Below are 24960 nucleotides of genomic sequence, written 5' to 3'. Positions count from 1 at the left end.
TCTCTCTCTCCCAAATAAAATCTTTAAAACAAAATGTTTTAAAAATCTCCTTTGCATAAACATAAGATGCCTTCCTAGAGCTGCTCAAATAAACTCATCAAGTGAGGATGTTTGTACCTCCAATCACATGACTGAGGATCGGCGGAGTCTTTCCATTTAAAACTCGGAGAAGTCAGTGAGGAAATCACATCTTCTAGATATTTCCCAAGATACTGTTAGAAGGAAAAAAAAAACAGTTTATAAAAAATTGTCTCTACTTTGCAGTTTTAAATGTAAAGACTGGCTTCCCAGGAGTTCTGCCTCAGTCCTCAGTCCTGGGCTACTGTGGATGGTGGGTCTCCCAACTTCCACGGAAGCCCACTGAAGGTAAAATAATAATAATAAAAAATAATAATTATGATCTTCGGGAGAGACAGCTGTGTACCAGGTGAAGGCACAGAATAGGTCTTTGAGACACCAGGTCTGGGAAGGTTTTTTGTTTGTTTTGTTTTATTTTGGTTATTTTTTTTCTTTAGAAATAAGATTGGGGATGGGAGGGGGGGTAGGCAGCAGGAGAGGGAGAATCCCAATTAGGTTCCACACCCAGCACAGAGCCTGACGCGGGGTTTGAGCTCATGCCCCTGAATTCAGGACTAGAGCTGAAACCAAGAGTTGGATGCTTCACTGACTGAGCCACCCAGGAGCCCCCAAGGTCTGGGAAGTCCTATGCCCAACTGGGCACACCAGGAGGAGGAGGGGCAGGTGGAAGTAGAGCACAGGGAGACCCGTTTTACTCCATGCTGCTTGCCTTTTACTTCCTAGTGCACTTTAGAAACATGAAACAGCTTTCTAGTGATACAGGACTGTTACAAATGCTTTACTCTTGGCCTGCTTTTATTTTTTTTTAAAGATTTATTTAGTTAGTTATTTGTGACAGAGAAAGAAAGAGAGAGCGTGAGCAAGGAGGGAGGGGCGAGAAGGAGAGAGAGAATCTCAAGCAGACTAACTCCCCACTGAGTGCACAGCCCAACTCGGGCTCGATCTCATGACCCTGAGATCATGATCTGAGCTGAAACCAAGAGTCAGACGCTCAACCGACTGAGCCACCCTGGTGCCCCTAGAGTCTGTTTTAAAAAATAATAATAAGTAACAGTCTGAGAGATGGGACATCTAGAAGAAACAGAAAAGTTTTCCTTAAGACGCCTTGGGGGCACCTGGGTAGCTTGGTCAGTTAAGCGTCTGCCTACGGCTTAGGTCACGATCCCTGGGTCCTAAGATAGAGTCCCACATCACGCTCTTAGCTCAGCAGGGAGCTTGCTTGTCTCTCTCCCTCTGCCTCTCCCCCTGCTTGTGCACGCTCTCTCATAAATAAAATCTTAAAAAAAAAAAAAAAAAAAAAAGACGGCTTAGAGGGAAGGAAAAAAAAAAATCACACAACTGCCTGTTCAGTAATCCTAAAACCTAACCCTCCCATTTTGGTTTGTGGAACTGATGAAGAGAGTCTGCATGGACATTCCCAGCAACATAACCATTTATAGAAGGATAGAATGGCTGTTCCTCATCTAGGTTTCATTTCCAGCCCTCTGATCAGCTCCCCGAAAACTGAACAGGAGTTCTCATTCCCCTGGAAAGCCCACCTGCCCTCTTTTGGGGAAGGACAGCCCAGTGCCCAGGGACACAGGCTTTCCAGCCAGGGACCCCAGGGAAGGGGAAGCTCACTTACCACCTGTCCCTCCACCTTTCCTCTTCCAGGTCTCCTCAACTGTGCCTTCAGGGTTGCATGTTCTGGGCTCCTTGTTTGCAAAGGGCCCAACTCTAAGCTGGCTAGCTGCTCGCTGCTGGGAGTATGAGCGTCACTTTTAGATTAACTGGTCCCTGCCGTTTAAAAATATCTCTGAAGCACTTAACCTTCAGGCGCTGGCTCTGTCCCAGCCCAGGCTGTGTGGAACAGGATCCACCCCCCTCTCCCTGCACCGTGTGGCCTCACCACTGCAGGACAGACCTGCCTGCCACCTTTCAATCCCAGACCTTTGCTGTCTTTCACAATTGTTCGATATCTAAGCCGTGGGGCATCTAAAGTCCTTGTCGTCATCAGCGATCTGAACCAAGTCACTCCAGTCTTTCTCAGATAGGAAGAAAATTGATTGCACACAGGTTGCTGGGTGTTTGAGAAACAGCTTCTGAGCCAAGCCTGCAGGGAGAAGCTCCCAGGGGGTTGATGTAACTGTTACCCAAGGGTCACCTGGCTTCTCTGCCCGGGAAAAGATTCAAAACCTTCTGAATGAAAACGCCACCAAATAAAGTGTGCCTTAGAGAGGGAAACAAAACAAAACAAAACAAAACACCAACCCCAAATAGTTCCACTTCCATCCTGGGTGGCTGGTTCTCTCTGTGGCCCAGCAGGGAAGGTGGGAACCCAGGCCGCAGAGCCCGTGTTCTGTGCCAGGGGGAGGGCTGGAGGAATGTAGGACAAAGGTCACCTCCAGGTCCAACCCAGGGCAGGGAGAGCAGAAGCCACACAAAAGGGCGCTGTGTTCTGACAAAAGGGGGAATGGCAGCTCAGGGGCCACAATCTCAGGAAACCCAGGATGTGCCTCACTGAGCAGGTAGAAAAACCCGCCAAGAGCCTGAACCTATGCAAAGCGGTTTAAATGGTGGCGCGGACAGGTACAGCCAGGGTGACTTCCTGTGCGGGCCTATCCTCCAGAAAGGAAAAGTCAGCACACTGGACTCCGGATCTTCTCCACTGGACTTGTAAGCAGGAAGCGCACTTTGCGCCCGCTCTTGAGGCCCTGACCCCACCGGCTGTAACCTGGGACAGCACCACACACGCTTCAGAGGAGGAGAGGGTGAAATCATCCGTCTTATGAGAGCGGAGCTCATGGTGCATGGCCCATACACCTTCCACCCTCCCTGGTCAGCAGCCCCAAGGCTGGGGCTTTGGGGACTCAGCCAAACGCAGTCAGTCACTCAGGAGTAGCTCGCACAGTCCTCTCAATGAGGCACATTTTTCAACTACAGACGTGTCCCGTTTCTCCTGGGAGAGCCATCGGTGACTTAGGGAACTTCTGTATCAACTCCATTCAGAAGTCCCCTGAGAGCATCACTAACAGTGACGGGAACAGAGTGTAAGTAGTGGTAAAGCGACAGGGCTTTGAAATCAGGCTCACGCGGGTTCGAGTCCTGACTCTTCTACCTGCGGCTCTGGGCAAACGGCAGAGCCTGCTGCCTTATCCAGCTATTTTACCACGTGGTTCGGAGAAAGGAAATAAAATCACACATGCCGGACTTCTGCATGGTGGCTTGTTTTTAAAGGTGCTTTGTAATGGCTTCCTAATGAAACTCCTTACTTTCAAAAAGACTACAAATGCTCCCCACACCCCTACACACACACACACACACACACACACCCCTCATCCCCTCATTCTGGTAGCTCAACTACCCCTCAACACTGTCTCTCTCTTTACTGATATAGGTATTTCCTAGAAGCTGAATGGTGGGCTGGAAACCAGTGAGCACGTTCATGAACTTTTCCCACCACGCACAAGAACATTCATAGAGAAACAGACTTCTTTAAATAGATCTTAGATTCAGAAAGTCCTAAGTATCATTATTGCCAAAAAGAAAAAAATTAAGTGACCACACCACATAAGGAAAATGGGGCATCCAGAAAGAGGCTGCTGGTCCTGTATATACTGGATGCTTCATAAAAATACTGATGTCTCCTCTTCTCCCTGAGGACCAGTTAAATTACAATTTCTGGGAGTGAGCCTGGTGTTGATATTTTTTAGTTTCCCCCATGAGACAGGGAAACTGAAGGGACCCCATGAAAGAAAAAGCTGATTTCCTTTCTCTATGTCTTTTCCTACTTTTAGTCTTGCTAGGACCTGCACCCCTGCCCTACCCATGCCTAAATATGCATCCTCCTTGCAAGGGACAGGAAGTTAATGGTTATCTTTGGGGTCTTCCAGGACACAACAATGTATCTCAGGAAGGACCACACGAAGCCATCATGTACGTACTGCAGACCACTGGCACTAGAAGGCCTGACCCCCCAGACCCGCTAGCTCCAGGGAGTAAGAACCTTAGGATGGACCCTGTCCTTGTTCTCACCAGTTCCTACATGCCTGGGAGGACACGTGCCGAGACCACAGTCAGTTGGTAAAAACCCCAGACTCCAGGCAAAAACGAGACTCATGCTCCTTTTCCTTTCCAAGTCTTCCAGACACTCTGGCTCTGTTGTCTTCCATAAACTCTGCTCTCACTTCCTGCCGGTTTGTGTTTGATTTCCACCTTGCATGAAAGCCAAGGACTCTCGTGGTAGACCTCTGGGTCCTCCGACCTGGCCTGCCTGCCTCACCCAGGTGAGCATCTGTGCTACCGTAATGTCTAAGGCCTACTAAGAGCTTGTTGAAAGCCTTTGGATCCTCCCTCCCCACCACAAATGCCACTAGCTGAGAAGAACGGGATTCTGGAAATACCAAAGAATGCAACTTATTGATCTCCTGGTCTTCCCCCTCACCAACATTTGCATTTCTAAACATACTTCAAAAATGTTAAGATTCCGGGGCGCCTGGGTGGCTCAGTGGGTTAAGCCTCTGCCTTCAGCTCAGGTCATGATCTCAGGGTCCTGGGATGGAGCCCCACATCGGGCTCTCTGCTCAGCAGGGAGCCTGCTTCCCCCCTCTCTCTCTGCCTGCCTCTCTGCCTACTTGTGATCTCTCTCTCTCTCTCTGTCAAATAAATAAAATAAAATATTAAAAAAAAAATTTTAAGATTCCAACCAAGATCATCAACACAGTGACTGACCTGAGGTGGTGAAACCCAGGTTCAAAGTGGGTTAGGACTCCCACGTGGGAAGAGAGACCACCCAAGTTCCAGACTTTTCTCAGCTTGGCCCACCACCAGACAACAAGCCAGGCCCCTCCGAAGTAGCACAGAGAACCCTACCTGTTTTTCCTTGTATGTGTCTTGAAGGATCGACAAGGATGAAAAGCCACTGCCACATTTATGCCTCGTAAAGTTTGCTTCTCCAGTCCCAAACTCTAAGACTTTTTATTCTAGGTGCAAACCAAAGCAGAGAATGAAGTTTTAGGAAGGACAGAATGCATTATGTATTCATGGGAGGATATTAACAACATGCTAAAGTCTAAAAAAAGAAAACCCTCCCATTCTCTGACTTTGCCCTGCCGGACTGAGTTCACAGATAGTGACGTCCACACTATTATTTTATAACTTGGGGTTCGCAGGACTTTTTGGAGTAACTGACTTCCTTGTTTTCTGAAAGCCCTCAATAGATGCTCTTCTCCTTGTCTGAGAAGAGGGACAGAATCATTCTGAGCAGGATTTTCACACGATCCCACAACGGGCCACACAGAACTGCCCAGTGGTGGCACACAGTATTTGTGCCCGGTGGGCAGTCATTGCAGACATCTGGGTGGAAGCTCCTAGAACAGAGTTCTGTCACCTGTGGCCCATGCTGCCTGTTTTCCTACGGCTCTCAAACTAAGAGTGGTTTTTACGTTTGTTAAATGCTGGAGGGGGGAGGGGTAGAAATCAAGATTTCATGACGTACAAATCCTTTTCATTCCAATTTCAGTGTCCCTAGTTTTATTGGAAGACAGCTGCACTTGCATACCTACATTCTGCATGTGGCTGCTGTCTCTACAACGGGGAGTGGAGTGGTTCTCGTGGGCAGGATAACTGCAGAGCCTAAATTACTATATAGAACCCTTTATACAGAAAAAGTATGCTGACCCCCAACCTAACAAGCCAAGATTGCCTTTTAATCATTTTTGCAAATACGATGCTGTGATCATAACACATCCAAAAATGTTTAGGAAGAACCCACAACTATGTAGCTAAAAGTTCGTCAAAATGAGCCTTCTTAAAAACAAGTTATTAAACCTGCATTTCTTTTGTGGGGGGGGGGTGTCCTAAACCACTTAACACACAGCTGTGTTCAGTTTAAAGCATCACTGGATGTTCTACTATATTAAAAAAGAAAAAGCACATGAGTTCGCTCTTTGATTCATGGTGATGCAAAGCTCGTGGCTTCTTCCCTGTTCACAGCCCTGCCTTGAGAGAGAATCCTTTATGAAAGCCAAGCTGATAGGATTCCTTCCTTTCTCTTAGATCAGTAAGTCCACTGTACTGTAAGGGAGGCCCCCAAAGTTACCAGAGGGCAAACTGAGAACGCATCCTTGCCGCTCACCTTCCTTCTGTGAAAGCCTGCTTGCTTATGGCACCATGTGCTATCACACCCTCCGTCTCATGTCATAACGAAGGCCTGGATGGGAAGCAATGCTCTACAGCAATGGTTTCCAAATCTGTCCCCCCTCCTCCAAAAGAAATGAGGTGGTCTTTTCTCATTAGATGCATTTTTTTTTCCTCAACCATTGAAATACCCGAACGTGTTAACCAGGCCTTTCCCTGTACTTCTGGCTTCCTTATCACACACCAGGAGAGTCCAAGCTTTGATCGTGATAGTCCATCCCCCTCAGGGCGTCTTCCCAGTGCCCTGCCCTCACGCTTGCAGAGCACAGTCTGGAAACACTAGCAGAGTGTTTCCCCTTGCACTGTCCCGGGTCTTGGCAGGACACGCAGCCGTGATCGCGGGAGAAACGCTTTTCACCAGCCCCAAATGGCCCCTTCAAGGCCTCCGCCACTCCTGGCTGGGGGCAGGGGGTCAGGTGGCATCCCCCAGGTCACCGACCTGCTCGTGCCCCTCCCGGGAATCCGCCCAGGGCTTACCCGGCCTCTGGAGGGTGGGCGGCTCCATCCGAGGGGCGGGGCAGGAGGAGGGAGGAAGGAGGAAGGGCTGTGTAGGGGCGGCCCTTCCTGCCCACAATGGTTGCCATGGCGACCAACTACCCGGACCCAAGGGCAGCCCAAGGACGTCCGCAGAGGCCCGTGGGTGCAGAAGGAACTAGCATGAAGGGCACTAGGCACCAAGCGAAACTTCAACAATCTTTTATTCCCAAACTCAGTCGGGGTTAACTCTTTCCCCGGCTAACATATCAACAGCATCCCCAACAGGATCTAGGATGGAGGTGCGGACCTAACGAAGATTGTCTCCCCAACAGGAAATTACAAAATATATATATACATCTGCATATTTCTAAAACAGTAAAATTCACCAGTGTTGCAGAGGAAAAAAAAAAAATCCCCACGTGATTTCAGTCCATAGAAAACAGGCTTTGGCAGTCTGTGCTGCCTTAAAAACCTAGGAGAAAAGCATTTCCTTGCTTAAAAAAAAAAGTAAAAACTCCCCCTTTCTTCAATTTCCACTGCTCACTCCTAGAAACACCCAGAGGATTAACTATGAAAATAAGCCCCAGCTCATTTCCCTGGGCTGGTCTGTGAAGACTCACACAGCATTCTTCAATTTCTAGGCACTTGCAAACTGTCCTGCTTCCTTCAAGGAGGGGGGGCCTGAGGGCTCAGGAAAAGGATGGAGGGAACAGATTTACTTGGCTAAGAACTGCAGTGCCAGGCAGGGCTTTGGGGGGTGGGCTGGGCTTTCTAGATAAACACACCTGACACCCTTAACCTAAAGTCTAACCCACCAGGTAAAAACAAACAAGAGGTGCTTCTGTCCCCTGTCCCCTTCTACCATAAGGTGACAGAAGTTGTCTCTGTATTTGACCCCCCACTCTCTCCCAAACACCGTGACAGCAGGTTTTAGGCCAAAGCCATGTTGCAAAGAGAGCCATATAGTCCCAGCCAGGGTAGAGAGCCCTGGAGGCTTCTGTTTGGGTCATGCGGTCACTCCTGGCAAATACTTTGATAGCTTCCAGAAAACTGCCCAGGTCAGAGTCACAGGTCCTTCCAGTTGATGGGCTCCTTGCCAGACTTCTGCAGCAGCTCATTGGTTTTAGAGAAATGTCTACATCCAAAGAACCCTCTGTACACCGACAATGGGGAGGGGTGGGCTGTCTGCAGCACATGGTGGCGTTTCTGAAAGAGAAGGAAGAGAAGGAATCTCCAGCAGCACATTTGGTTACGAAGGCACTATCTATGCAATGGCCACAGCCCCCGATCTTAGGACCCCGCAATCCCACTGCTAAGAATGCAGTTGCTCAAGGGCCCCATGATGCGTATACCTGTAAGAAGATGCAGGTGTGAAGGGGTCCATGGCAGCATGGCCTGTTATCAGGTAAAAGCTCATCCAAGTCCAGTGTTATGCAACTGGCTAAAAGGACTTTTCTGAACTTCTTACAATGGAACACCACAAGGCTACTAGAAAAATAAGGCTGAGCTACACATACTGATAAGGGAGGACTAGATATATCAAGTGGAAGAAAAAAAGGTAAATTGCCTAAGTTTTTCTGGAAAAAGACCCAAACAGTATTTATAGTAGTTCCTTGAGGAAAAATAGTGGAAGGCATTTACTTTCCATTTTGCACTTTTCTGTGTAACCTGTATGGTCTACAAAACCAGCATACATGATTTTTTAAATATCAGCCATACTTTCCGAGCAGGAAAGACTGGGCCAAGTTTATTTTCTTCTTTTTTGTATTTAAATAAAAACCACCTCACAAATAATTGTTTTCACAACATCCCTGCCTTTGAACAGCTCAGTCTCGGAGGGGCCACATCTGAAGGCAGGTAGCCCAGTGTGGTGCACAACCCGGAGCCTGGAGCCAGTTGCTAGGCAGTTGCTTCTGATTGTCAGGCTACTCTTACAACAGCTTTCTGTCAAAGCCAACCATTTTCAGTAATAAAAGCTACACACACGCAGAGGAAGAGCTACGCAGACCATGCGCAGATGGGCGAGTACTCCCGGGGACCCCTTCCTGACCTCGACACTGATCATAGCAGCTAGTTCATTCACGTCAGATCTTACTCCTACTATTCGCTTCCTCAAAACACCTGAAAAGATCTTGTTCATTCCCACAGAAACTTTACAGACAACCGCACTCACACACTCCACTGCCGTTCACTCAAGGTTTGGGAAGGCGACATCAGAAACTCCACGCCAGCAGCCATCCGTGCCAGGCAGGCCCCTGAGCAGAGGGGACTCAGTGGGGAAACTCCTCACTGCGTACCTTACTATCCTGTTTTATTTTTTTTAATCATGTGAACCTACTACCTTAAAAAAATAAAATAAAACAAAAACCTAGGATGAAAACCAATTCCATTTAAGAGAAAATGGAGAAGTGGGACAGGCTACGGACTGGGTGGCCAGCACAGAACCCGAATACACCCACCAGGCCCCTAGGTGAGCAAGGCGAGCAGAGGCTCTGACCTCGGCCCCGCCGCCCACTGCAACTTTCTCACTTTAATACTTTATGAAGCATTAATCGAGATTCTGCAGGTAAAGTGCTGGGTGTGATGCTGGATGCAGGGAGGGGGACTCAATCCAAGTGACATGCCAGCTACTTCCTGCTGTCACACAAGCTACTGTCAGGTCACCTCACTGAACCCCTTTACCTCACTCACTGCAGCGTTTACTCGCTGACTTCTCCCTGACTCTCGCTTCTGAGTCCTGTATCTCCTAGGAGCCCCAGCCAAAGCTCGCCTTTCATACCTGCCTCCCCTGCCCCCACTTCCTGCCCCCATCTCTCCTCCTCCACCATGCTGTCCTCCATCCAACCCTCAGCTCTGGTCTGTCACAGCCTAGAAAGAAGTGACAGTGGCTCACTCCAGTAAGGGAACAGTGTCAATGGCGAGCAGCAGGACTGGTATGTTCTCAGGAGGTAAGGGGACAGGGTTTGCTGGTGGAATGGGTTTAAAGGGATGAGGGGAAGGATTCAAGGATGGCTTCTGGTTTTTCATCTCAGCACCAGAAATGTTGGTACTTCTGTAAATAAACAGAGAAGAAACAGAGGAGCACATGGGGGTTGGGGGAACAAAGGATGGTTTGGGGATGTGGGGTCCTTGCCTTCTTCATCACTTACTGCACCGCATTTAGTGAGTAGAGCCTGTTATTAATCTATGTACGTGGGAAGCGTATGCCTGTAGTACTAACTCTAGTACATCTGAAGTTGGCCCTTCGCTTTCCTCACACACAACTCATCATTCCTCTAATCTGTCTGAATTTTGCTTAATTTTCAATGGGAAACACGACCCTCACTATAAGCCTTTAGGGAAAATGAATTTCACCTTGTGACATGGGTTTTCCAGGACCACATAGCAGGGATTCCTAGGATTTTCTAAACTGGTTTAAATTGTTTAAAAAACAAAACCACCATACCCTGTCAATGGCACTGCCTTTCTTCTGAGCGTAAGAGCCCCAGAGCAAAAAGACCAGGCCACTGGAGTTCTGATTTAGCCAGGATACAACCGCATCAGTGAACTGCTCCCAACCTCTCTCCTTGTGAGAATTAGCCTGATGTGCCCGGACGGTGAGGACAGCATTGAGTAAGAGAACACCTACGGACACACACCAAAGAAACAGGTTAAGAGACAAATAAGCCAAGAAAACAGAGCCTTTAACTTTAAAGATTTTCTTTCTTTATTTATTTGACAGACAGAGATCACAAGCAGGCAGAGAGGCAGGCAGAGAGAGAGGAGGAAGCAGGCTCCCTGCCAAGCAGAGAGCCCGATGCGGGGCTCGATCCCAGGACCCTGAGATCATGACCTGAGCCGAAGGCAGCGGCTTAACCCACTGATCCACCCAGGCGCCCCACAGAGCCTTTAACTTTAACCTCTGCAATTTCATCATCTTCTGAGTTTGTAACAGTGATTGTACCTTACATCTGTCATCAGAGTTGTTTTAAAAATACACTCCAAGGGGCATCTGGGCAGCCTAGTTGCTTGGGTCCAACTCTTGATTTCAGCTCATGATTTTGGAATTGAGAGAGTGAGCCCCCACGTTGGACTCTGTGCTCAGTGGGAGGTCTGTTTGAGGTCCTCTCTGCCTCCGCCCCTCTCCCCGTTCACTGGCTCTCTCTCAATCTTTTATCAAAGATTTTATTTATTTATTTGACAGAGACAGCGAGGGAAGGAACACAAGCAGGGGGAGTGGGAGAGGGAGAAGCAGGCTGAGCATGGAGCCTGACGCAGGGCTCGATCTCAGGACTCTGGGATCATGACCTGAGCCAAAGGCAGACACGTAACGACTGAGGAACCCAGGCGCCCCTCAAAGTAAAATTTAAAAACAGGTATGTGTATCCCATGTAACATTAAGTAACCCTAGAAGATAACAAATGGAAGCTGAAATATTTCACTGAAACAAAAATCCAACTGTAAGAAACCAGACGGTAAACATTCTTTACTTATCCTGGTTATAGTTCATTTGTAGAAAGGAAGGAAGGAAGGAAGGGTGGTGGTGGTGGGGACGGGGAGGGAAGGAGGGAGGAAAGAAAGGGAGAAAGACACACCTGTAAATAGGTATTAAACACAAAAAAACACAGCCTTAGTATTGAAATGAGAAAGGTGAGGTCATCTCCTAAGTGGTCAAAGTTAGCAGTTAAATTTAAAATATTAATAACAAGGGGGCACCTGGCTGGCTCAGTCAGAGAAGCATGTGACTCCTGACCTCAGGGTTGTGAGTTCAAGCCCCATGTTGGGCATAAAGATTAAAAATAAATAAACTTAGGGGCGCCTGGGTGGCTCAGTGGTTTAAGCTGCTGCCTTCGGCTCGGGTCATGATCTCAGGGCCCTGGGATCGAGTCCCACATCAGGCTCTCTGCTCAGCAGGGAGCCTGCTTCCTCCCTCTCTCTGCCTGCCTCCCTGTCTACTTGTGATCTCTCTCTGTCATAAATAAATAAAATCTTTAAAAAAATAAATAAATAAAAATAAACAAATAAATAAATAAATAAATAAACTTAAAAATAAATTGGGGCACCTGGGTGGTTCAATGGGTTAAAGCCTCTGCCTTGGGCTCAGGTCATGATACCAGGGTCTTGGGATCGAGCCCCGCATCGGGCTCTCTGCTCAGCAGGGAGCCTGCTTCCCTTTCTCTCTCTCTCTGCCTGCCTCTCTGCCTACCTGTGAACTCTGTCAGTAAAATAAATAAATAAAATCTTTTAAAAATAAATAAATAAATAAATAAAATTGAGAAACAAATTTCTCTTTTGAATTATGATTAAAACATGAAAGAAAACATTGGCTAGAAAATAAAAAGGGGGATACATCTTTATTTCTGTACACGCAGCCATTTATTTCCTGTTCCTTGATAAACATAAGCCAGCAGGACAGAAGGAAAAGTGTGCTGAAATCTGTCCAAAGCACATCTCGGAGTGGTTGGCTCACCTTGCTTGGCCCACCCGGATAAATCTCCGTGACCAGGATGAACGAAACCCTCTATGTCTGTAGACAGCTCTTTATAAATGTTCTCCAAACTGAAAGCAAACCAGAAGAAAAAGAACAGGATCTTGAGCACAAGCCTGAAAATTCAGTAGCTTCCAACAGATCTGTGGATCACAGCCAGCACCACCAGCCCTTGGAGGGGAGGGCAGCATGAACCTGGAGGATTTATGAGGAAGCACCACCGTTCCTTCTGATACAACCTTGTCAAAGATCTTTGGTCTAGGGGCGCCTGGGTGGCTCAGTGGGTTAAAGCCTCTGCTTTCGGCTCAGGTCATGATCCTAGGGTCCTGGGATCGAGCCCCATATCAGGTTCTCTGCTCCGCGGAGAGCCTGCCTCCTCCTCTCTCCCTGCCTGCCTCTCTTGCCTACTTGTAATCTCTGTCTGTCAAATAAATAAATTAAATATTTAAAAAAAACAAAAACAAACAAACAAAAAAACTTTGGTCTAGGCTCAGATATAAGAGCATGCTTCAGAAGTTTTAAAAGTATCAGCCTAGAAGTTAACGACCTTTCAACTAATGCTTATGGCTTGATAAGTTTCTGCATTGGTTATAGTCACAAAGGGCATCTGTAAAATTCCCCAAAGCCGTGGGTTTTAACCACAGGTGATTCTGCCCCCCAGGGGACCTTGGGCAAGGTCTATAGACATTCCTCATTGCCATTTTACTAGTGCTCTCTGGTTCTGGAGGGGGTGGGGGATGCGGGGTCAGTGTTGTGAGCATCTAATGGGTGAGCCCAGGCATGCTACTCAGCATCCTAAAGCGAGTGCACAGAACAAAACCTCTCCAGCACAAAAACACAACCCCCAATGTCAACACTAACAAGACAAAGAAACCCTGCTCCAAAGGCCACACTATAAGTCTCCCCCCCAAGGTGTACCTAGAGCCTGCAAAGTACACATCCAAAAGTAATCACACTTGGACCCAAGCCATAATCATACCTGGGTGGCGGTGGAACGGGTCTTTGAACACTAAAGCAGAGCCCATGGGCTTGGTTGGGTCCATGATACGGATCCTGTCCCAGGATGACAACCTTCACCTGTGAATACCAGGTGGCAAGAAATTCAATAGTATCGCACGAGCAGGTTAAACAAACACCTGGCTGATAACCTGTACAAAGGAGCACGATGATGAGAAAGGCAGCCCGCCTCTCCTTGACCCAAACTAAGAACCCCTAGAAGGGAGTGGGTCATCATCACTGGGCCCCATTACTTTCCACTGTCAAATTATCCTTCACTCCATCACCTGCTACACCTACTCCTTCTTTGATGCAGGTGGGTGAAAACAAGTCCACCTCCTTCATTTTTCAGATTACAGAAATATGCCCTTGGCCCAAGTACAACCATCCAGAAACACATGAAGTGGCTCGTTGTCTCCCACTCATCCCTACCCCCTCCTGATTCAACCCTGTAAAGTTACCTATATAATTGGGGTCATGGTACTCATCACCCTATATGTTTGTGCTTCTCACATAATGCATTTTAGGCATCCTTCGTTGCGCCTCTAGAGCAGTCACTGGTAGGCAGGTGGCTTGTTTCCTAGTTTTTTTCATCACAAAAAAGTGCCACAAATATCCTAGTATGTCTTATCTTTATGTCCTTTTTTGTTTTTATTTCTATGAAACAGATTCAGAAGAGAAGGTGCTGGTCCAAGGACAAGTGTATTTTAAATTCTCATAGACATGTACCAAACTACTTTTCTGTGAATTGAAGCTACCAAATTCCCTACCAGCCACCCATGAAGATGCCTCTTCCCCACATCCTCTGAGGGATGAAGACAATGAGGTCAAAGGGCCATGGAGAAGGTGGCAACATGCAATGAAATGTAATGAGATCAAGGTCAGGCGTAGTGTTAAGATACAGCTAGCCCTTTAATCTGCTGCCTGCCTACCTCTTCACTCTCCTGCTTCTGCCCATGGTGCTCCTTCTCAGAATCCTCCCGTAGCCAACATACATTACATCCTTCAAATCCCAACCTTCAGACACCAGGAACCTTTTGTGGACCTCCCTCTCGCAACCACTGGTGCTCATTCTGAACGCAGCACATTCTCCCTTATGAATCAGCCAGTCCCAGCAGGAAAGCTTTTGGGTTCTAGTCCTGAATAAGGGATGACCTTGAAGGAGCCACTTAACCTTTCCGACCTTCCATATGCTTCTCTGCAAAGAGGATCTGCTAGGCCATCAGATACTCAGAACTTTCATACTCTCTTACTCCTCCTTGTTGACACTGGGCATTGGCATTCAAAACAGGACCCACAGATCAAACAAGGCACAAACTAGGACTGAATTTAAAAGGACTTAAGTCCGGGAATACCTGGGTGGTTCAGTAGGTGAGCGTCTGCCTTCAGCTTGGGTCATGATCCCAGGATCCTGGGATCAAGCCCCGAATCGGGCTCCCTGCTCAGCGGGAAGCCTGCTTCTCCTTCTCCCACCCCCCTGCTTGTGTTCCCTTTCTCGCTAGGGCTCTGTCAAATAAATAAAAAATCTTTAAAAAGGAAAAAAAAAAAAAATGGACTTAAATCTCTTTGACTTTATAAAACCAAGAGCTATATTCAAAGTTCTTGCTCAGAAGTGAAAAATGGTCAAGTCTGCAAAGTTTTAGGTATGGCAGCTTTATCCACAGGGGTCATTCACCTACTTCACTTCCATTTGGTTTAACAGACACGGTATGAAATCACAGGATTCCTGCCTTCAGCTTACAAAATGGGGGAGAGAAAGGGATAAGATCAGAATGGTAGTGGCTTCAAGCAACAGGCTTCAAGGGAGTTGCCATCGATGGATCTAGTTGGGTTTTCAACAGAGAAAACTGTCACACTTGCCAACTCTTTAAGTAGGAGAGTTGGGGGTGAAGAGGAGGCTGGAAGGTCGAACACGGCTATTTTCTTGTTCAGCTTCCATCGTTCATACAGTGACTGAAAGCCGTAAACCAGTTTCTGAGGAGACTGAAGAGACAGACCAGCTGGTCAGCAGCCTGTACACAGAATGAACCAGAGCAAAGGAATGCTAACAGAATAGTAAGACGGATGCGCCAGAAGTCAAGAGCTTGAAAGCATCAACTAAGACAGCATGGGTCACACAGAAAGAATACTGAGCTGCAAGTGAAAGGGGGGGGCTGTGCTAACCAGTTGCAAAAGACCTCAATGCTTCACGCCTGTTTCCTCAACACCACCCTAAGACCCCACGTTGGCATGTAGTTGGTTCAGGATTAAATACAAAAAACTAGAGCATACAGACAGGTCTACATACACTCTCTTTTTTTTGGCTGCATGGCCACACATACTCAAAGTTAGAAAGCTAACAGGCTAAATATTTCCGTATTTTATTTATTACCCCAGCAGGGACAGGCACTTGTGGGGTGTGTGTGTGCGCGCGCGCCCGCACGCGCGCAAGTAATTAACAAATACATACTATTTGACTCCCATGCCTCTTTTACTTACACTCACCAACCACAGGTACTTACATGTCTTATGTCACACATCTGGGTCCACGTGAAGACTTGGTGTGGGGGTGGATAAACAGTGTAATGTTTTCTTTCTTCCGCGACAAATCCCATTAGCTGACGGTAAAGACAAATCAGATTTCCAATCAGACTCACCGCCAAGTTTAAGAATTCAGTAAGGAGGCTTCCAGTGGAGGCTAACTGAAGAAACACTATTTAACTCTCTGCCACGTCGTATAGGCATATTCTTTTGAGAAACAAAAACTAGACTTGCAGGTCGCCAAAGAGATCCCCGGTCTGCTTTGGCGCCCTTCCCCTTTGTTTGGACCAGGTCTACGTAGACTGGCCTCTCTGCTCTCACTTACTATTGGTGTCAGCCCCTCCCTCTTTTTGTAAAGGCTGCACCAGGTTTCACAGTCTGGTTTGCGGTTTTACCGTGCAGCTCTTTCCTGGAGAGCAGACCCGCTGAACGGTTTACAAGGAACCATGCCATCTTACAGCCTTTTTTAAAAACTTCAATAAAGCCTAAGTAGGCAAAACACCGTGGCTGTTATTTTACTATTTTACCGGGAAAAGGACGTTAAGGGAGGGAATATGGGAGCCTACAAACGTGGACTCTGGAGGCTATCCTAGCAAGACCGAAGGGCCCGCAGCCTCCAGGTTTACCTTGATGAAATACGGTTTCCCGAACTCCGCGCTGAGCGGTTTCTTCCAACTCTCACCGAAACCCACTGGCACGTTGCGCGCGGCGAGTCTGAGCAGGGCGGCGGCCTTGTTCCTCTGGATACGGATCAACTGCTCGGGGCTCAGCGGCGAGGAGGGCGGCGTGCTGGGGTCCTCCTGCCCGGCCCGGGCCTTCTTGGGGGGACTTGCCTGCAAGTGGTCCCAGCACAGGCGGGTCACGAGCTGCAGCGGGCCACGCCCAGGCGCCCGCAGATTCCGCCCCCAACCCCACGGCCCATGGCGGAGCAAGCCCATTCGCGGGGCTCCAGCCCCCACCGGGCAAGTCGCAGCAAAACCGAACTCTGGGAGTCGGGTCCGGAAAGGCAGACTGCTGCCCCCAGTATTGAGTTTGGTATTAAGATGCGGCTGCGAGAGGGGTTTGGTGAGCTAGGTCCGCGACGTCTCCCGCGGCGTTGGCGGGAAGGGAGGCCCTGACTCCTGCGCCCGCCCCCTGCGTCCCCACGTGGTCTTTTCGCGGCAAAAACCTCCCGGGGTGAGGCCCGCCTCTCTCCCCTCTTGATTGGACGGCGAACCGAGCAGGGAGGCTCCCTCGCCTCTGATTGGCGCCGCGGGCCCCGAGGTCCATCCCCATTGGCTGGCCCCTCAGAATGGCCGCCGACAGGGGACAGCACGGGCTGTTTTGAACACGTGCAGTCTGCTTTGAACACAGGGACCCAGCTTACCGAGTCGGTGGCGCGTCCCTGCAACCCCTCGGCCAAGCGGGGCCCGTCGCCCTCCTCCCCGTCCCTTGCCCCCGGTGCCCGGTCCCCGTCGCGCCTCACCGCCGCATCCCCGCTCTCCTCAGCCACCGCCGCCACGCCGGTCCCCGGGTCGGCCGGCTCGGGACTGCGGGCACGTCGCTTCCCGGTGGGGGTGGGAGAAAAAAAGGAGTAGAGGGTCTTCTGGCCGATCATCCCGGAGCCGAGGAGAGCGGCCGCACGCCGCTCGGAGAACCCGCCGTCTGAGCCAGCTGCGGCGATCCGAAATTGGCGCCAAACGGCTCGCGCATGCTCCGACCGGGGCGGGGAGGGGGAACGGGGGGCGGCGAGGGGCCTAGTGCGCCTGTGCCAGAGGGGCTGCTGCTAGAGGCCCCTGGGACCAAGTAGGGCTTGAAAGCGTCAGGTGGTAGGCTGGGTCCTTGGGTGCGCCCGCTCCGGAGTTTACTCTTTCATTCATAGTACTCAGCCCTCACACCCCTGCCTTGGGGCTCGTCCCTCTGCCTCTGCGGTGGGGAAAAGGAGAAAAAAAAAGCACCTGCCCGGAGGAGTAGTCGCGGGAGTGAAATTAGCATTAAAACAGTCCTTTGCTTTGCTCCCAGGTACAGGTCCTCATCCTGTTTTCACAAAACTTATTTTACTGACAGCAAGCTAGAGCCAAGTGCGGTCGTGCGTTTTGCCTAACCTGTAAGGTCTGGGGGAGACTTTAACTGAGGTCTTGAAGATTAAACTCCAAACTCCGCATCCTTTTCAAGGCACCACCGCCCGCCCCCCTCACACACCCGTCGTCCTTCTTGTTCCGCGTTCCCTCCCCACATCCCAACCGACAATGGGTCCTCTTGGTTCTATCTGCAAAATAAACCCCAGATTCGACGGCCGCTCTTCATCACCTAGCTACACTCCCTGGCTGCTCTCCTCTTTATTCGGAGTGATCTTTTTGAAATGGAAATTATGTCGTGGTAATCCCGGCGTAACAATTCTCCCTACGGTTTCCAAATTTTAGAATAAACCCGTTTCTTACCCGGCTGGCAGAGCTGTTTCCCTCTAACCGAAGCCCCTACTACTGTGAGGTGACTGCCATCGCCAGCTTTCCCTTGTGTGGCCTGTGCTCTCTTGCACGGGCTGTCTCCCTACCTGGTAAGCTTTGGGTCTCAACTCAGGTCCCTTCCTCTTGATAAGGGAACAAAGCAAGCTGAGGACAGAGCAGAAGAGGATACCCTGCCCCTCCCCTCCCTGGTTGGGACCTGTGTGATATTCTTCCACGAATCTCCCATCTCCTGTTAAATACCTTGCTAGAGGGGGGAAAACACCTTAACCTGACAATGGCAAAGGCCTCAAAGCCCCAGGTATCTTGTAGGTTCTCTTTAGTGTATGAAAGTTCTGTTGAAACCTTTTTCCTTACCTCCCCCAATCCCATTGTATATAACCTGCCCCCACCTCACAACCCTGGGGCAGCAGTTTTTTCTGCTCGAGGGACCCCGTGCTTTAATAAACCATCACTTTGCACCACAGATGTCTCAAGAATTCTTTCTTGGTCCTCCAGCTCTGCACTCCACCCCACTGAACCTCACCTATATTCTAAACCTTCATCACTCTGGAAGGCCTTCCCCTCTGCCCCCACGTTCTAGCTGGTCACTCCATAGCTTCTGCGCTATCTTAAATTATCTTATGCATTCTTTGCTTGTTTATTTGTCTCCATCTCCAAAATTTAACCCTGCTGGGGGCAGGTGATGTGGGAAAGAAAGGCAGAAAATTAAATGTCCTTATAACAGGCAGCCCACTGACAAATACTTGAGGCAGGCAGAGTATAATGTCCTTCCTGGAAGCTCCTAGTGTTCTCAATGCCTTGCTAGAGGGAAAAGCAACCTTAGTTTGACAATGGCTAGGCCTCCACCTGTGAGTCTTATTTAGTATATGAAAATGCTTTTGGAACTTCCCTTATCTTTACTTCCCCCACTTGCAAAGTGTATAGTCAGTTGCTCCTCACAGTCCCGGGGCTCTGGGGAGCAGACGGCAGCAGTAGCTAATTTCGCCTGTGGATCCAGTCTTCGTGCCTTAACAAAACTATTATTTTGCACCCAACACGTCTCAAGAATTCTTTCTTAGCTCTTGGCTCGGGACCCCAACTAACCTCATCTGTATTCCAAAAAACGACATCACAGGGACTTTATCCCTTATTACTATCATGTTTCAGTGCCTAGGGCAAGGAGCCTGGTGTATTAGGGGAGAAGCTCATAACTCAAATCAGGGTGCCTGGGTGGCTCAGTGGGTTAAGCCTCTACCTTCGGCTCAGGTCATGATCTCAGGGTCCTGGGATTGAGTCCCGCATCGGGCTCTCTGCTCAGCAGGGAGCCTGTTTCCTCCTCTCTCTCTCTCTCTCTCTCTCTACCTACTTGTGATCTCTCTCTGTCAAATAAAAATAAAATCTTAAAAAAAAAAGAAACAAATAAACTTACATATCTTCCTATTTAAAACAAACAAGAAAAACCTCAAAATCATGTACCCTTCCAGCCACTTTGAAATACATCTCAGTTTGGGTACAAAGTGAAACACAACACTTAACAAGTGCCCCTGCAATCCCACTCCTAAGTGTTCACCCAAGTGCAATTAAAATCTGCATTCAGAAAAGCTTATACCGGAATGGATACAGTGACTTCATTTGTAATTGCAGGGAGCTAGAAACAACTCAAAGGCCCCTCAGCTGGGGTGGGGTGATGGGGTGAACAAATCATAGGGTATCCATACCACACAATGCTACTGAGCCATAAAAGAAACAACCGAAACAAACAAGGGTACATCCTAAAAGCATTAAGCTGAGTGAATGGCCAGACACCAAACGCTATCTATTTATGATTTCATTCATAAGAAATTCTAGAAAAGAGGCACCTGGGTGATTCAGTAGGTTAAGTGTCTGCCTTACACTCAGTCATGAACTTGGGGTCCTGGCATCCAGCCACACATCCGGCTTCCTATCAGCAGGAAGCCTGCTTCTCCCTCTCCCTCTGCCTGCTGTTCCCCCTGCTTGTGCTGTCTCTCTCTCTCTCTCAAATAAATAAAATCTTTTTTTTTTTTTTTTTTTTTTTTTTTTAATTCTGGAAAAGACAGAAAGACTGGAAACTGCCGGTTGCCAGGGGCGGGGCGGCGGGGGAAGGGGGCTGTGGCATCGGACAAGGGCAAGTTTCTAACCAAGAGGCTTGGGAGAATTTTGTGGGGTGACACAACCGTTCTGGATCTTGATTGTGGTGGTGGTCACACAACTCTGTACTTTGGCCAAAATCTGCGGAACTGTGCACTAAGAATTCGGGACCTCCCGAATCCCACGGAGCTTTCATTGCACTGGGGGAGACAGAGAATCATCAAAAGTGAGGAGCGATGACAGAACCTGACATTTATTTGGAACGCAGAAGCATTCCTCATGGGTCCCGTCATCTAATCCTCACAGGGCTCTCGCGGCGAAGGTTTCATAGCCCTCACTGTGCAGGTGAAGCTACAAGTGACCTGCAGGAACCACACAGCCAGAGTGGTGGAGACAAATGCGGAAGCCATGCGGTCGTGCTCCCACCAGGCGGCCCACCTCCCAGTCTGGACGCCCACCGAATCCCCAGGGGGAGGCGACAGCGAACAACAGCCCCCAAACCACAGAGGATCCTCCTAGGCCAGGGACCGAGCAGCTGGGCAGAAAACCCTCAGGGCCTGCAGCGCGTCCAGGAGGCCAACAGGTGGCGCTAGGGAGCGGCTCATCACATTGCTTCCGCCTAAGTGCCTACATTTCCCAGCGGGCCCCGGAAATCTACCCGGAAGTGACTTTACGGCCCCGGTGTTGTCTTTTTCCCGCCGGCCCCGCCTCTGGTGTTTGCAGGGTCCGGGGGCGGCGCTGCTGCTGTCTGGGGCGTCAGAGCCCCCCACCCCGCCCCGAACGTCGTCACAGTTCTTATTTTCTATCGGAGTTTGGTGTGCGTATGACCACGTGTAACTGTTTTGCGTTCAGATTCTGAGTCCTGGCCATTTGAGGATCACTATACTTACCTAAGAGGATACTGGCGTGGGAGGCTGGTCGGTAGTGAGGGAAAAGGAGACCCGGAATCTCCTCTGGGTGACTTTGGGCAAACCCCCTTCCCTTCTCCAGGCGTGCCAGGCTGGGCTTTCTTGAAAAGGTCAGGTGCTTGGGGATGGAATGCAGGCATTTGGGGTTTTGCAAGCCTGCGGGCTGATTGTGATGCATAGCCAGGTGTGGGGGGAACCCAGGACATCCGGAGGGTCCCTTCAGACTTCAACATACTCTGCTTCCTTTCTAGGACATGGTGTTAAAAGTGGGAACTTGAAAACACCGAGGAGAATTCTGTAGGACCATTTGGCCAACAAGCCAAACTTTTAAGCATCTGGGCCAGAGTCTGGCCCATCTCTCTCTGCCCTGCCGCTGGCTCCCAGATCTTTGCTTTGTGGAGACAGAATGGACAGATTCCTGGTGAAGGGGGCATTAGGGGGCCTTTTGGGAAAGAGGGAGCGAGAGGAGAGCAGAGAAGGCCCAGCAGGGCTGAGAGGAGACAAGGAGAGCAGCAGGAAAAGGTCCAGGACAGAAACCCCGGGGAATGCAGGCCACTCGGCCGGCCCCAGCTGGCAGCACATCCGAGCCGAGGGCCTGAGTTGTGATTACACAGTCCTGTTTGGCAAAACCGAAGCAGACAAGATTTTCCAGGAGCTGGAGCAAGAAGTGGAGTATTTTACAGGTAAGCCGAGGACTTGCAGGGTGTGTGTGTTGAAGACTGGTTTTGAAAAAACTAGTGCTTTGTGTTTGGAGAAATCTGAACTCAGGAGCCATTAATTGCTGGTGACTTCATTAACTGATTCAACACATACTCTCTGGGCATCTCTGCTCCAGGCACCATGTTGGGCACTTGGCATACAAACTGGAGAAAAGATTGCCTGCCTACCAGGAGCTGACAGACTTGAGAGTGATTTGCCACCTGGCTGTCATTAGAATCAGCTGGGAAAGTTAAAAAAAACAAAAAAGATGCTGGGTTCTATGCGAGACCAGCTGAATCGGAGTATCTGGGCGGTGGGGGGAGGGGTGTACAGCCTGGGCATCAGTGTTTTTAGAAAGCCTCCAGGTGACTGTAAAGTGCATCTGGTCTAGTAGAAGAGACAGCAAATAACCAGGTAATTCCCCCACGGGGGTTCTTGGCATCACCACCAACCCCCCCCACCTCCGCCCTGAGTTGAGGCTGAGTTGAGGCCGGGGGCGGGGAGGGGGAGACCTTGTTGCTTCTGAGAACTGGGATCGCCTGACCCCTCCCCACCAGTCTAGTAGTTGTTCCCAGGTGCTGCTGATGCTGTTGGTCCTGTTGGTCCAGGAACACACATGGAGAACTCCTGCAAGGTGGCAGAGTACGAGAAGGCAGAGAAAAAGGCCATGGGAGGGGCACCTGGGTGGCTCAGTGGGTTAAGCCTCTGCCTTCAGCTCAGGTCATGGTCTCAGGGTCCTGGAATCCAGCCCTGCATCGGGCTCTCTGCATCGAGGGAAGCCTGCTTCCCTCTCTCTCTCTCTGCCTGCCTCTCTGCCTACTTGTGATCTCTCTGTCAAATAAATAAATAAAATCTTTTAAAAAGATAAAGCCCACAGAAGACCCCTCCCAGCCTGCAGCCTTCACTGTGTTCGCTTCATCTCTTGGGGACCCCACACCCTTAGTCCCCACGGTTGGCAGAATCACCCTAGCGTGTAGCCTGACTTCAGCTTGCTTGCATTTCAGCCTCTTATTAGTAAGTCTCTCCTGGAGTTAAGACAATTAAGGCATGTTGTTTAAAAAAAAAAAAATTGGACGAGAGCATGTTTCTCTAAGTTTCTCTAAGATCACTGTCTTGCGTGAACATTTTGGGCAAGCCACAGTGATTTTTGTCTTCGGTCAGAAAGTGAAATATTACTTTTTCAGTTTCCACTCGATCCTGAATCTTCAGGGAGCAAGCATGTGGGCTCCTCACCCGCCTGCTCTTCTGAGCTGTCCTGTTTTATCTTCGCAGGTGCGCTAGCCAGGGTCCAGGTGTTCGGGAAGTGGCACAGTGTGCCCAGGAAGCAAGCCACCTATGGCAACGCGGGGCTGACCTACACGTTCTCGGGCCTCACTCTGTCTCCAAAACCCTGGATCCCAGTTCTAGAGCACGTCCGGGATCGTGTTTCTGTGGTGACAGGAGAGACCTTCAACTTTGTGCTTGTCAACAGGTGACTTTCTGGGGTTTTTTTCCTTTTCCTTTTTAGGGTACTGGACTGAATTGTATAAATCTGCTTCTTCCGAGGGCAGGAGTTTAAGATTCCATCTTTTTTTTTTTTTAAATTTAAATTCAGGTAGCCCACACAGAGTACAACCTTAGTTTCAGAGGTAGAGGTCAGTGATTAGTCAGTTGCGTAGAACACCCAGTGCTCATCAGATCACGTGCCCTCCTTCATGCCCGACCCCCGGGCCCCCTCCCCTCCAGCAGCCCTCAGTTTGTTCCCTAGAGTTAAGACCCACCATATTTTACTCATTTGTACAACAGATACCTCAGTGCAGCAAGGATGTGGCCAGGACAGCATCTGCTGTTAGGTCCTTATGGAGCCCAGGCCTCAGTGGGAAGTTGAGAGGCGATTCTCTTGTGAACAAACCGCTGAACAAGATCATTTCAGATGTTATTAAGGGTCTTGAAGAAAATTAAACAGGCTGATTTATGGTTTGAGGGTAGGGTTTCGCACCAGCAACGCTCCGATGTTTTGGGCCAGATAATTCTGTTGTCGGTGCCATCCTGTGCTTTGTGGGATGTGAGCAGCCTTCCCCGGCTTCCACCTGCTGGATGCCAGCAGCATCCCCTCCCCGTCACAGCCACCAGAATGTCTCCAGACACTGCTGAGCATCCACTGGGGGAGAGAACCGCCCTGCTTTCCAACCCTGAGTTCAGGGGAAGGTGGTTAGCGGAGGGCTCCCTGAGGTGCTGATGTTGGAGCTGTAGACTACATGGAGAAAGGGAACAAGACACACAGACATCCTGAGGAAGAGCAGAGGGGGCTTGGAGCGTGTATGGAGCGGAAAGCCCACCGAGACTGCTGGAGCAGCAAATGAGGGGAGGGAGAGAGGGCTATTGTGAGCTCAGAGATGGGCAGGGGCCAAACTGGCAAGGACTCAGGGTTTTTTTATTCTAAGTATGGGGGGAAATCATTTAAAGGTTTATATACATGAACCGGGAAAACCCCAAGATGAGTTTTCGGCTGCTTTTGGTGAGTTACATTTTAAAGCACACGATTGAACACGAGCAGAACACAGGCTTGGCTCATCTGCAGACCCAGAGGAGGCCCTCTAGCCCCTGCAGAACCACAGCGGGAGCCGCTCGCGGCACCTGTCACACGGTAGGAAAATGAGGATTCTGCCCTGTTGGCACGTTCTAGGAAAGGGCTGTTTTGTAAACTGGGCCTGTGTTGTCACTGCAGGTACAAGGATGGCCATGACCACATCGGGGAGCACAGAGATGATGAACGAGAACTGGCTCCCGGGAGCCCCATAGCCTCTGTCTCCTTTGGGGCCTGCAGAGACTTCTTCTTCCGGCATAAGGATTCCCGGGGGAAAAAGCCCACCCGGAAGGTAGAGGTGCTCCGGCTTCAGCTGGCCCACGGGAGTTTGCTCATGATGAACCACCCGACCAACACTCACTGGTACCACAGTCTCCCCATACGAAAGAAGATTCTAGCTCCACGGGTCAATCTGACATTTCGCAAAATTCTGCCCGCTAAAAAGTAAAAACTTTGTCGGTGGTTTGTACTTCTCTTTTCTCCTTCCCTCTCTACTCCAAGAGGGAGATGGCATCTCTTTTCCCAGCAGGGAACATA

The 24960-nt window shown here is 49.5% G+C and overlaps 3 protein-coding genes across 9 annotated transcripts in view; 1 reads left to right on the top strand and 2 right to left on the bottom strand.

Annotated features, from left to right (window-relative positions):
• ACACB (acetyl-CoA carboxylase beta) overlaps positions 1-5065 on the bottom strand; it is a 121941-nt gene extending 116876 nt beyond the window's left edge. Inside the window, exons 1-2 of one of the 3 annotated variants that reach the window (XM_047696368.1) lie at positions 1703-1851; positions 118-212 (exon numbers count right to left, since the gene is read on the bottom strand). The gene's annotated coding sequence lies outside the window, so the exon portion shown is untranslated. Of the gene's footprint in view, positions 1-117; positions 213-1702; positions 1852-4929 lie in introns of those variants that run through there. The other 2 variants (XM_047696370.1, XM_047696371.1) reach the window with 2 other exon arrangements.
• A 1870-nt stretch (positions 5066-6935) lies between these two features.
• UNG (uracil DNA glycosylase) lies at positions 6936-17411 on the bottom strand. Of its 2 annotated transcripts, none has more exons than XM_047696375.1 (7): positions 17082-17411; positions 16342-16548; positions 15697-15792; positions 13179-13276; positions 12182-12270; positions 10178-10356; positions 6936-7938 (listed from the first exon to the last, which is right to left on the bottom strand). In XM_047696375.1, exons 1-7 carry the CDS (start codon positions 17310-17312, stop codon positions 7798-7800), a joined length of 1041 nt encoding a protein of 346 aa, XP_047552331.1. In that variant the 5' UTR covers positions 17313-17411; the 3' UTR covers positions 6936-7797. The 2 variants fall into 2 exon arrangements, with proteins under 2 accessions (XP_047552331.1, XP_047552332.1); XM_047696376.1 differs by having other exon boundaries at positions 17181-17407.
• A 3516-nt stretch (positions 17412-20927) lies between these two features.
• On the top strand, positions 20928-24892 carry ALKBH2 (alkB homolog 2, alpha-ketoglutarate dependent dioxygenase). Of its 4 annotated transcripts, none has more exons than XM_047697206.1 (4): positions 20928-21067; positions 21410-21841; positions 23130-23328; positions 24565-24892. In XM_047697206.1, exons 2-4 carry the CDS (start codon positions 21565-21567, stop codon positions 24869-24871), a joined length of 783 nt encoding a protein of 260 aa, XP_047553162.1. In that variant the 5' UTR covers positions 20928-21067; positions 21410-21564; the 3' UTR covers positions 24872-24892. The 4 variants fall into 4 exon arrangements, with proteins under 4 accessions (XP_047553162.1, XP_047553161.1, XP_047553164.1 ...); XM_047697208.1 differs by having other exon boundaries at positions 20943-21167; XM_047697207.1 differs by having other exon boundaries at positions 20943-21268.
• Positions 24893-24960: the final 68 nt, after the last annotated feature.

Source organism: Lutra lutra, chromosome 12, assembly GCF_902655055.1.
Source record: "Lutra lutra chromosome 12, mLutLut1.2, whole genome shotgun sequence".
In the NCBI taxonomy this organism is placed as follows: Eukaryota; Metazoa; Chordata; class Mammalia; order Carnivora; family Mustelidae; genus Lutra; species Lutra lutra.
This window is presented reverse-complemented; position numbering and strand designations above follow the sequence as displayed.

What these genes read in the sequence shown, in the direction of transcription:
- UNG (XM_047696375.1), bottom strand. Translation starts at nt 17,312, where the DNA reads ATGATCGGCCAGAAGACCCTCTACTCCTTTTTTTCTCCCACCCCCACC. An exon ending in AGGGACGCGCCACCGACTCG is followed by an intron (nt 16,549 to 17,081) that starts GTAAGCTGGGTC and finishes GACCACTTGCAG; the next exon opens with GCAAGTCCCCCCAAGAAGGC. An exon ending in ATCCGGGTGGGCCAAGCAAG is followed by an intron (nt 10,357 to 12,181) that starts GTGAGCCAACCA and finishes GTGTGTCCGTAG; the next exon opens with GTGTTCTCTTACTCAATGCT.
- ALKBH2 (XM_047697206.1), top strand. Translation starts at nt 21,565, where the DNA reads ATGGACAGATTCCTGGTGAAGGGGGCATTAGGGGGCCTTTTGGGAAAG. An exon ending in AGAAGTGGAGTATTTTACAG is followed by an intron (nt 21,842 to 23,129) that starts GTAAGCCGAGGA and finishes TTATCTTCGCAG; the next exon opens with GTGCGCTAGCCAGGGTCCAG. An exon ending in AACTTTGTGCTTGTCAACAG is followed by an intron (nt 23,329 to 24,564) that starts GTGACTTTCTGG and finishes TTGTCACTGCAG; the next exon opens with GTACAAGGATGGCCATGACC.